Source organism: Actinia tenebrosa, unplaced genomic scaffold (assembly GCF_029948245.1).
Source record: "Actinia tenebrosa isolate PJP-AT-01 unplaced genomic scaffold, QUT_ActTen_1.0 PGA_scaffold7__59_contigs__length_16204524, whole genome shotgun sequence".
NCBI lineage: Eukaryota > Metazoa > Cnidaria > Anthozoa > Actiniaria > Actiniidae > Actinia > Actinia tenebrosa.
The window spans coordinates 10,859,020-10,871,545 of record NW_028292584.1 but is presented as its reverse complement, the minus strand read 5'-3'; the positions used below and the strand labels follow the sequence as shown (position 1 = coordinate 10,871,545).

Genomic DNA, 12,526 nt, shown 5'->3' with positions numbered 1-12,526 from the left:
TATCTGCTTAGCCATCCGTTTGTATTATAAAACTACGGTACCCTTGCCGAGCTGGATCACCAGCATTTCACGTATTAACTCTAATAAATTTTACTTGCAGTTAAGAACAAAGTAAGCCGTAAAATCCAACTTTCTTTTATTCATTCAACTTGCAATGCTCGGCATGAGACTCGGCGACTTCACCTGTTGGTCACTTTGTCGCTTATCTTAATGGACCACACTTTTATTCCATTAGATGCGGAAAAGCCGTCAAGCTAACCTGCCTCGAGTCGTTCCCTGAAACGATCTAATTATAGAGCGACAGCTGAGAGGCCTTGTCAAATATTTAATGCCTGAAAAATTGACACATTGTATCGTAAATACTTTTTGGAATCCGTCATTTTCTACCTTTTTTTTATGATATTCCTCGAACGAGCCACTAATGAATGGTTGAGCAGTTCAAAATACACACACACACACATCTATATGTATTCCATTCAAAAAACGAACTTACTGAAGCACTCGAGAGAGAAAAATTCAATTGAACAGGCATTATCATCGTTATCATGTAACTATTTTCATTTCCTTCTACAACGTTTTCCTTATCATTCTAGCTGTTTTTTGATAAGATCTTAACCCCGGTCTCGTATAAAAGCCTGTCCTAAAGTGTTTGAACAAGTGTTCAATCTATCACTAGACGTCGCGTCGTCCGTTCAAACTGCTTGCGATAGAAAACCCACAGCCGAGTAAGTGTTCATTTTTCTCAATCATCTCAACTATATAGCTTGTGATTGTGACAAGCAATTGTTTTTTTTCGTAATTCGTAGACAAAATATTGTATTTTAATGAATTCAAACAAAGATTAAGTCTCTTTATTGTCTACACAATTACTCCAATAAATAACTGCTCAAAATTTAATTTTCGTCCGTGTTTAGTCACACCTTAGTACTAATATCGGGCAGACTACTGTTATGAAATACAGGTCACGTGATCCTACCTCCCTTAAAACGAGCAGCTTTGTCAAAGTAAAGAAATCAAAAGAGCATCTCGGCTTTAGTAGGGAGGCAGAGTTTCAGCTCACAATAAGCGAAACAGGAGAAATGCTATTAGATATGAAATTGAATAGTTTATACTGAAGGATTTGTATGGAAAATGCGCTGGACGGCAAAAGCTTACCAGCCAACACTTTTCCCATACAAATCCTTGTAAATCATTTGATTTTATATTTCATTTTTTTCTCCTATACTCAACCTTTCGAGCTAAAACCTCACTCTCTAAATTCGAGGTGCTCTTTTCGATCATTTCTGGAGTTCATTTTGACCCATTTGCTCGTTTTAAGGCCGGGGATAGGGTGACGTGACCTGTTAGTGCAAGTCGTCTATTAAGCAGGACGTATTGTAAAGCAAAGAAATAAATAAGAATCAAACCTATGACGAAAGTTTTAAGGAGTTAGGGAGCCAGAACTTGTTGTGAATAAACGGCGAATCTCTAATCATGTAGGAGGTGACGCCCTGCTTCAATTGTTGAAGGCCCGCGCTAAATGTTATTCGCAGGAAAAAAGGGATTACATAGATCTGAAGGTTTTCCAACAATCATTTAGCTATAACTGATCATTCATGACCAATATATAGTTGGCTCTTGCCATGTTTCCTCCGAAAGGGTTTACGAAACTACTCATGAAGATGTTTTTTTTCTTCTATCCTTAATGCTACAGAATATGAAACGAAAAAGTAAATATATTTCGGTTGGAATTTATGACATTGAAATTATGTTAGACACGATTTTTTTCTGGCTCAAAAGTTAAGAATTAAATATATGAACTAGCAACAAACAAGTGGTTCAGTCTTTCACAAGAAAGAACTACAGTAATATAATCATGCTGATAAAGACTTTTAAAAAAAATCTCAACAAATTTCAGATTCGCAACTCAGTGTTAAGGTTTTACTTTGTTAAATTAAGTGTTTCAATTTCTCTAAGTATTTTTTGCTCTCTACAGATTTTGATCGTCCAAGATGAACAACTTTGTAAAGATTGCCCTCTTCGTTGGCCTCGCCCTGATGTTAACGTTCCCGGATGCGCAGGCGCGTCGTCCACATCAAAGTAATCACCATTGCATCGGCAATTGTGGAAATCAAGCCATCAGAAGCTGCCGCTATTGCGAAGAAATACTTCGTACGACTAGAGCTTGCGATGAAAAATGCAGATATCCATTTTTTACGAGGTGCGTTTTGAGCAACTGCATTTGAGGGACCTGTGTTTGTAAAGCATTTTTCGCAAATGTATTCCATAACAGTGTTATCACGCAGGCGTTAAAGAGTCATGACGTTTATAGTCAAAGTAACTGCAAAATATTAAAGAACAGAACTGATTCCAATTTTACGTTGTCAGTTTGTTTTTATTCAACGTCTTGGTATGATACAAATCCCTTATGTCATCCAACAATATAGGGAACTCAAGGGCGGATCCAGCCAAAATTTTAGGGGGGGGGGGGGGGCTAATTGAGTTTAACAAAACGGAAAACAATATAAAAAAGCATCGGTTTTTTTCTGCTGAAGGGGGGTCGGGGGGGGCAGGGGCTTCAGCTCCCCTTTGCCCCCCTCCCCCCCTGGATCCGCCCTTGGAACTAATGTTTCTATTGCTTGTGATTTCATCATGGTATCCATTAACCATGGAGCCGGAGCTAATTATTTTCTATAGAGCTTTTAAGCGTCAAGTAATTGAAACGAAAAACGACTTCCGGGTCCAATCACTTCAGCAGACATTTTTGTGTTATGTCATTTTTCTTCATAGCAGGATTATCTCAGGTTCATATGTCAAAATATACTGAAGGTGGAGAATAAATCCGGGAATAAGTTGTGGCTGAAGATTCCTAACGATCTATTGTGTAATTGGAGGGAAGTCCAAATAGACCAGTTTCAGCAACTTTCAGAGCCGTTCAACTCAGAGGACAAAACAATAAACTTCAGTTTTCACGAGAATAAGATTATATTGCAGTTTTGTCCTCTGAATAGAGCCGTTTCGAATTCCAAATTACCGCTGTGTTTCTTGATTACAGACTCGTTTGCACAGGGTTAGCCTCGAGTTAGTGCAGAATATTCACGTGTTCCAGTCAAGGTCCGTCAAGTTTCAAAGTGTTTGTATTGTTAAAGTTGTGCATTCTTTACTTTACCGTTGGTATTTGTGAATATTAGACACTGATTCGAGGCTAACCCTGTGCAAATGAGTCTGTAATCAAGGAACACAGCGGTAATTTGGAATTCGAAACTGGTCTATTGGGCTGCATTGGGAATATCCTGCAAGGGGTTTACTGTCAGGGGCTGCGGAACCGGGGGGGCCACGTGCCCCCACCAATTGTTTGGGGGGCCTGGCCCCCCAAAAATTATTGGTTCACATGAAATAAGAATGCATAGATTCGATTTTTATTACCATTATTAAGTTATTGTTGTGATTTTTTGCAGTGCCCCCCAAAGATTTTTTGCAGTGCGCCCCCCCCCCCCCCCCCCCCAAAGATCTTCAGCTTCCGCCGCCCCTGACTGTTCATTCATATCAACTTTCATGGATGTTTGCTTTATGCAGGTGTTTATACAGTTCTGGCAGTAGACCCTTTTACTCTGGTCGTATCAGATTTTTATCGTTATTAAATGCGAGAAAAAAGTCATACTTGTATCTATAGCTTCTGAAGTCTGGACAACAGACAAAGGAATAAAACTCAAGGGAATCATACAGGTGGCCTAAAATGAAAAGAATTCAGTAAACGTCCAAAGTAAAAGGGTCCATACATATGCTTGCTTACAGACAAAATATCGAGTAACGAGCACTTATTATATCAGTCGTCGTATTGTAGTCCTAGGTTAAAATAATGGGCGGGATGATCCGATGTGTGTCTCCTCTGGTTCCCGTCAGGCAAGAAATGTCGTAATAAGTGTTGAAACTTGACCTGAAAATTTCAAACAAATATCATGACGTACTGTAGCACAAGATATCGTGAAATGCTGTCGCTCCTCCCATGCAAAAACAGTTGAAAGCTTGAATGTTAACAAGATTTCCCTCCTTAGATCAAATATAACGCCATAGCTTGTAACTTAAGTTAGGGAACTCCCTACCCAGGGGCGGATCTAGCTAGATGCAGGAAGAGGGGGGAGGTGTTAGGGATGTCTTCGTCTCTCCGAATCCCCTAAACCGCAAACGAAAACCCTCAAATGACGACTCCGAACCCTTTTACTAGGTCATCTTGGTTGTATCGAACCTAAAAGTACTATTGTATCGCCTTGAATGCCTAAAACAGCTGGAACGTATTATACTTTTGGTTAACGAATCTGCAGTCGGGTTTTTCCTTATTAGTACCAACATCGGTTCGATTCCCATAGCCACATTCCCGCCCCTCATCCCTCCCTATCCTAGGGACGAAGCAGTTTATCAATTTCAAATACAGACTGTATGGCAGATAAGAGACTATTCATTATTCATATCTAGGGCTGGAAATAATGAAAACTAATTTCAAAGCGTATTATCCCTCCTCTTACCCAAACTAAAACGTCTTAGACCCCCCCCCCCCCCCCCCCGTTTCTGTGTGCTTATGAAAACCCAAGAGACCCCCTACTACTTGTGACTAGCCCCTCCTTTTTTACCATCCCCCTAGCAATAATGAATGACTTTTAAAATAAACTTAAAATATACTTGCCTGAGGCTTGCGAGTAAACTGAAAAAAGAGAGAATGAAAATTAGTTAGTTTATCAAAATGAGAGGCTAACTTGTACCCAACGAACGAATGGAAAGTGGTTGACCCGTAACGGGGGGAGCGTCCAGCTAAATATCAAACACTATTATCTTAAAATTGATAAAGGCGACTCATTTTTCCGAAAATTAAAGTTCACACAGTTGGCATTTGTAAATGATGAAAACTCAGAACAAGACATGCGGAAAAGCACATGCTTGAAAGAAACCATTCAAATGCTTCATATAATTATTTGCATTTAGAAATTCGTGACTGAACCTTGTCGATTTCATTCTCGTTTTCTTTTATATATTCACGAGGCTGGGATATTTCAGTAACAAGTTTCTTGTTGAGTAAGATTTCGAGACGGAACTACTGCAAAAAGGAAACAGAAAACGCCGCCAGTACTTCTAATGAACAGCGTGTGCTACCAGTCTGTGCTGATCTAGTTGAATTTCCCATAGAATCAAAAGTCAAAAGAGTCAAATGCAATGTTGGATTACAAAGTGACATAAGCGTAAACTTATAAAAAATTACCTTAAAAAAAAAAAAAAAAAAAAAACGTAAACTTTAATTAAGCATCGAAATCAACTCAGACTTAATTGAAGGTAACTCGTTCTTTTTATTTAAGTCAGCTGTGTGCTTCATATACGCTTATGTCACTATGTTGAATTTCTATTTTTTGCTTGTACATACAAGGGCGCCAGGACAGTACTGAAGGTAAATTTGATTAACTTATTAAAGGTGAGTAATCGCTAACGAAGCGGCGCCTGCGCTGCTTGTCAAGGATAGTGCAGCGGTAAATACTCAGAGCGTACGTACAGCATATTCAAACCAGAAAGACCGTTGGTGGACGTGGTAAATATATTCATATCGTACAGCTGATTCAAACCAGAAAGACCGTTGGTTGGAAAGGACGTTTATTTTAAAGATGAGTGAACACTATTTAATATCCATTTAGAAACAAACATATATCAATTCAATTAGAAATCTACGAATAACTGAAACAATCACACATATTCAAAACCCAATCCGTCTGTCCTGGCGCCCTTGGTACATATGGAGGGAGGGAGGAAGGGAGGGAGGGAGGGAGGGAAGGGAGGAAGGAGGAAGGAGCGAACTAGTACCAGACCTCGATCGAGCAGGTCTCGCAATCAGACCGTTCAGCGGTAATCATACAAAAACTACACAGCAAGCGACACCGGTACTTGCAAAGCTACATAAGAAGACATGCCACTGAGTATATAAAATCACTGAAGTTGATATAGTATCTGCTGATTGTAATCTCTCTTACTACTTAATCCAAGGACCTCTGACTTACAGGAATCTAAGGTGAGTCTACAAAACTGATCATTTCTCTAAGGTTCTGGCTTACCAACTGCAATATTTTCGCTCATTTAACTTGTTTCATAAAATCTTTTGACATATAATTAAAGAATAGCCAAGAAGTCAGGTAAAAATTTAAAGGTTAGTTTTTGTTCTGACTTCACCTAAAATGTACATTTTGTAAAAGATTATTTTTTAATATCAAAAACTTATGACTTGGGATACCTGTATGTAATATGAAATTTAAGGTGGCTCTATCATAAGGGGTATTGAGGCAATACCAAACAACAGGAAAACAGCATTATAAAGCTATACAGACCTGCAGATAGGCCAACCATACTAAAATTCATGATTTTAGAGTTAATGTTTCATAAAACTGATTAAGTGTGATGTAACCATAGAGACATACGTGAAATATAAATGTGGTTGTTTCATTAAACATATTAAAAACCCGAGTTTTCCACAGTGTGTTTTTTCTATAGAATTTTATGGTAGTGCAGTAAAGTGCGTTTGTAAGGCAAATTCAAAATGCAAATTTGCAAATGAAGATGTTTATGTGCATTGTTTGCGTGCATCCTTTCTACGCATAAATCGTGATGACGTCATTCCAATGTTTCACGCAAGCAAAATCTTATAAAAACGTGTTTCATCTGTTATAGCTCGATAACAAAGTCAGGCACCCCCTTTTTATTGAAATTACCCGGTATAATACCTAACTTAAGGGGAAAAAATTCAAAAAATCTGACAATGGTATCAAATGGAAATTACATATTTTGTGTATAATTGGAATAGAATACTACGTAACGCGAAGGCTTCAAGTCCACACTCATAGCACAATGACATTTTTTAGTTTTCTAATTTTTAACACAAATTTCAAGTTCTAACTAGTTACTTGGTTATTTTATAGTCTTCTGTGAAAAATGGGGACGGCCAATTTATTTTTTCAGTAAAATTTAACTTATTTGTAACAGGTTTCCATGTTGACATTGTTCATGTAATTTTACCATAAAAAGCATGAACTTAAGCTTCCACATATTCTGACAGCTTAACGAAGTCGGGGACCCCATTTTTAATTGCTTATTTTACTTCTAGTATGATGTTCTTTCATCATGCAAATCTTTAAAAAATCTGACGATGGGATCTTTTTCCCATAAACGTCATGGATGTCACAATATTATGAAAATGTAAACTTGTGACTTAAATGAGCATGCACAGTCCTTTTTACGATACTGTTCTTAGCAACCATTTTTAGTCTTGTTTCATTTCCCTGATAATGGCTGCTAAGGAGACTACAGTAAGCTTACACCTACCATGATGTTATAGTCACGTGTATGTGGATGTGACCCCTCCACGTCAGTTTTGACTATGACTCTAAACCTTCCTTCACACGTTTTTTCACATTTCAATTGAATAGTGAATTCAACACTTGCACTCTCACTGGGAAGACGGGTCTTTTGCTCTGGCACAATCTCTTCTCTGGTTAGGGTTTTCTGAAATACAAGAAACTATATTCCAATTAAACTGCCTTTGGCGAACTTGTGGATACTAATCCTATTGGATTAACCTTCATGTTTGTAGGAATTCTGACCGTAAATTAAATTTCGCGCAATGTAGTTCGTAAGCAAATGGCATAAGACATTATTGACAATCGTTTAAATATTGATTAGCTAATATCGTAGTCAGAGAGTGAGTAAGTGAAAACGAGATTAGCAATTTTAACTTTTGTCATACAATGTTTTTCTTTATAATACTTTAGCTCCAAGACCCTGATAGGTCCTTGAAGCCTGTAGGAATGCAGCTCAATTTGGAGGATCAACATAACAATAGGTTTCCTATTCTCAGGAAATTGAAATTCTCTTGTTTTGTCCTCCAAATTGAGCTGCTTTGACATCCCATGCAAGGCTTTTATTCATAGTTTGAAGTTGACCTATGAAAATCAGCAAATGATTTATGAGCAGTCCATAATAAGAAAGATTGTGGCTATCAAGCAACCCGGGGGGGAGGGGTACTCCCCTATATTCGCTATATGGGTACATGCCGACAAACAGGGTTTGGCTTTCAGTGATTCTACTCAGTGGAACAGGGTATATAAAATCTCGCTCGCTCTGGAACAGGGCATATGAAATCATGCTCTCTCCTCTCTGGAACAGGGTATCTATTTTCACAATACCAGAACAGGGTATGGTTTACAGCGATCTTGCTCTGGAACAGGGTATGAATTTCAGAGATTTTACTCTGGAACAGGGTCAGGGTTCAGAGGTCAACGGGTAAGAGTACCCCCCCCCGGCTCAAGCAATCAGCTAGTCTTATTTGTTTTCCTTGAGAATCACATGCAATCATACAAACAGTACCTTTGTGTGAAAAAAGATAAAACAATTATTATCAACAGTATCCAACATTTTTACATCAATGCAAAGTTGATTATTGAGTTCCACGTCCCAGCTGTAGCGTTGTTCTTCTCCATAGGTGTCGTTAAGGATGTCTATGAAACCTTGGGGGTGATTATACTCGGAAAAATGGGCCAAAGACTCGGTCATCTATTTCAAAGTATTAGAAAAAAATGATACATGTTATTTCTCACATCATCTCTTTTATTAGTTTTTTATGATTATATTGTCATTAACAAACAGAACAGCTTTTTCCATGATCTAGCTGTTCCAGATATTGAGGATTTTCCATGGGAGTGGAGTCATTAAACACCCAATGGAATGTAATCCAAAGTAATTTCTTCTCCATACCTGAGGCATAAATTTCTTTATTTAGTTTCTGTAGTTGTAAGTTATTTTATGGAACTGGTCGCAATTGATTATGCATCATGAAAGGATATGTATCAAGATTGTAATTAATTTTTTCATGTAAACCCCTTTGATAAACTTGTAAGCTAAATGAGGTTATAAGATTAAGGTTGATATAAGAAGGAGTAAATTACCATATCAGCTGATTTGATTGGCATAAATTTTAGTATGTAACTGCCACCTCTCCTTGGTGTACCTGTCATGTCATACAATCTTATTCTACATCTTAGTTTCTCTGGTCCTCTTTCCTCTGGAATAAAGAGAAAAAACATATACCGAATTGAAATATGGCGACCATTTTGAATAACTATTGTTCTGCACCGACTAGAGACTGACTAGCCTCCTATACATGTGAAAATGCTTTTATGTTTCCATGTGAACACGGGGCTAGTCAGTCGCTTGTCAGCACAGAACAATAGTTATTCAAATTGGTCACCATATTTCGATTCGGTGTATGAGAAGCAGAAATCAATATTATAACTGAACATTCCACATGCTTATCACAAGAAACATCTCACTAATTTACTGCCTATTTACTGGGTTGCCTAATTTTCTGCTGTATCAGAAAATGGCAAAATTGTACAATAGTACCAAAGGGTCTTCACATCATTACACACGAGTCCTATATGCTCATGTATTCTATGTATAGTCTGATCTATTATGCATGTGATAGCTGCCAATCAAATGTTACTAAATTATCGGAGTGATTGATTGGAGGTGGGGCTGCAAATCGTGTGTCGTAAATTAATGTCTACACAGGTTCTTTTTATGTTAGTTGCTGAAATTCAAGCATTTGAGCAGGATTAGGAAGTAATCGAGTTGTAATAAACAAGAAAGTTCAAGATGCTGTGAAAAGTTTTTTTTAATTATTCCTCTACTCAAATTGTAATTTGCTACTCAAAGCAGTATTCTATGCTGAAAGAGTATAGAATTATTAGGTCGAACTTAAACTAAGAAAATGCAGCTTCAAATCTTTCAGTGAGTTGGTAGACTTTCATCGAGTTTTAAGTCATCTTATTGGGTTTGAAATCGTTCCAGTTTTATTTTGGCGAATCTCACATGCTCTGGTTCAATTCAATGTTTTAAAAAGAACCAAAGACCTCAAATACTGCTATCAATAAAGATGAAAAACATACATGTAACATGCTTACAGTATAATTGAATGCTATTTATTCAACATTATTTTGGTCATTCGGATCATGTTCAAACGTGAGTGTTTCTGAAGAAGTTCTTAATATTTAAATAGTTGTTCTATGTAAACAAAACCAAACATGGTGAATCTCAAACTCGTCATGAAGGATTTTGCTTGAAGAAAATATTTGGTTAGTAAAGCAAACAGCTGAGTTCACCGAGTACAATAAGGACAAGGAGAATAACAATTCTGAAGTAATCTTGAATAAGGATTGGGCTTATTTTACCATTTAAATGAATCCTCCTTTAATTAGTAGATAGAGCCAAAAGAGAACATTCTATAATGTCATTTATTGCGACAAGCTGATGTTTATTACAGCCAGCTGGCTTTTATACACAATGATTTCTTCAGACAATTATATGATAGAAAAAGAACTTAATTTATAGCAAATTTATTTACTGAAGAACAAAAAGCATGTTTGAAGGAACCAGTTGAAGAAAAAATGGCCTACCTTATGAGAAAAATGAAGCATACCAGAGTGATTCCACTGGGCTTGGATCATATAAAACTCAGTCAAAAACCCAAAACTTTGCTGACCCACAGTTTCCAGGCAACCCAGTTTATGAGCCTAATGTTACGATTTTGATCTCATATTTTTGTTTTTTAACTTTGAAAGGTGCTGAATTGAGTAACCAGTACAATTAGTTTACAAGCAATATTTTTACAATAACTTACAACTTATTCGTGCTCTAATTGGTTATTTTTTATCATCAATAGGAGCCGGACACTGACAGATATACCTAGCTGACGTCAACGAGCACACACACTGTTTTGAGCACTAAAAACGAGAAGTTTTTATCATTTGTTACTGTAAAAAACAAATTTACATCAGTTTTTTATGTGTCTGTCTTTCTTATTGATGATAAATTTCATCATCACATTGTCAAAGTACTGAGCAGAAGTATGCTTATCCACACTACTTTGACAATGTGATGATGCAATTTATTGTCAATAAGAGGACAGACACATAAAAGTCTGCTTTTTCACTCTGTAATAGGGATGTCACACTCGAACTTATTTATTGGGTTTCACTTGACATAATTTCCTGCCTATGTGTAGAATTTTCATCAGCTGAATAACAAGGTTTGAATAGAATTCTTTTTGGCTGACAGCAAATGGGGGTCAGTGTTTGATCATCATTTGAAGCAGATAATGAGATTCAAAGATTGAAACCCAGCAATAGACGCCCCTACAGCACATCAGAATGCAGCTCAATTTGGAGGACATATAGGATTCAAATTCTCAGGAGATTGAAATTCTTTTCTTTTGTCCTCCAAATTGAGGCAGTGCTTTGACGTCACACACAAAGGGTCTGTAGCCAGCATCCCCCCATGTAGGGGGGAGGGGTGTGAAGTGGGCTACTTACGAATGGGACTTAGGGATTTGACAGTTTCTTGTTCTGGATAACGCAGTTTGGCAGATTGGTGTGGTTGGGGCTTTGACAAGGACATGTTCACGACAGCAATTCAAATACCTGGAAATATGAGACAATACTATTATACATTTTACAAAGTATCTCAATTCTGATTGGTTGAAAGCCCTCAGCCATCATTTGGATCAACCAAATGATTAAATGTCCCCACCGTTCAGACTCCACTAATTGCCTCAAATACCTGCCCCTCCAGTCTGATGAATCTCAAATTTGATCTAAAAAGTACTAAACTGAGCCCGTAAACCTGAAGTTTTTTTATTCATGGTTATCATAATAAATGAAAAATTTTTAATTTTCCCAATATCATAAATTACAAATCTTAAACAACTTAGGCATTTTCGTTTTTTAAAATTCAAAGCATGAACATAAGGAAAAACCAGGTGAGAAATTTTGCAATCATAGGTTTGAGGTACCTTTGGAATTGACTAATGCATGATATCCTTGCTCAACCTCATCCAATCATAGCTTATTATTAATACTTTTTATTGCTTATTATCAATTTTTATCATGCTTTTCATTCAGGAACGACGGTATCTTGGCTTAGCTTAACCGGCAATGACATATTATTATCCCCAATCTAACGAGTTTAAAGGCATAGATGACATTCTGAAAGTTTTTTTTATCAAGTGTTGATAAAACAATCTAAGAATCTGAAACTTTTATTGCATCTGGTACGAAATTAGCTTACAGGGTGACTACCAATAAATTGATAAAAATAATTCACCCAGATTTAGAAAGTTAATGAGGATAAATTGAGATTAATGTTCAAAAATGAAAATGTATCGATGGCCTTAGTACTTACCGTAGTACCGTCTGTATTAAATCTGGAATGTGCTGTTCAGCGTTTTTCTATTTTCTTGCTTTTTTGCTTTTTTCTTCTTCTTATAGCTTAGTAAAATTGTGAGAGAATCACTGTCGAAGGCTTAGGAATCCCTACATGGTTGTTATTTTTTTCTAGCTCTTTAGAATATGGAGAAGTTGTTTGCTGTTTTGATCCCCGAATATTCTATTTTCTATTTTTATACTATTAGCTATATATAGGTCGACGCATGCGCAAGTACGTCGGGGAATCGGGCGGGGAATCCCCA

General features: G+C 37.1%; 1 protein-coding gene and 1 long non-coding RNA gene across 2 annotated transcripts; one reads left to right on the top strand and one right to left on the bottom strand.

The window, feature by feature from the left end:
• Positions 1–659: 659 nt before the first annotated feature.
• Positions 660–2,353, top strand: LOC116296249 (uncharacterized). Its single transcript, XR_004197109.2, has 2 exons — positions 660–725; positions 1,976–2,353. It is a non-coding gene; the product is annotated as an uncharacterized LOC116296249 (long non-coding RNA).
• Positions 2,354–3,489: 1,136 nt separating this feature from the next.
• LOC116296241 (uncharacterized) lies at positions 3,490–12,466 on the bottom strand. The gene is made up of 7 exons (XM_031704235.1): positions 12,241–12,466; positions 11,373–11,480; positions 8,949–9,064; positions 8,371–8,556; positions 7,330–7,509; positions 4,661–4,678; positions 3,490–3,916 (listed from the first exon to the last, which is right to left on the bottom strand). The coding sequence occupies exons 2-7, from the start codon at positions 11,455–11,457 to the stop codon at positions 3,806–3,808; spliced, it is 696 nt and encodes a 231-aa protein (XP_031560095.1). The 5' UTR covers positions 11,458–11,480; positions 12,241–12,466; the 3' UTR covers positions 3,490–3,805.
• Between the last annotated feature and the right edge of the window lie 60 nt (positions 12,467–12,526).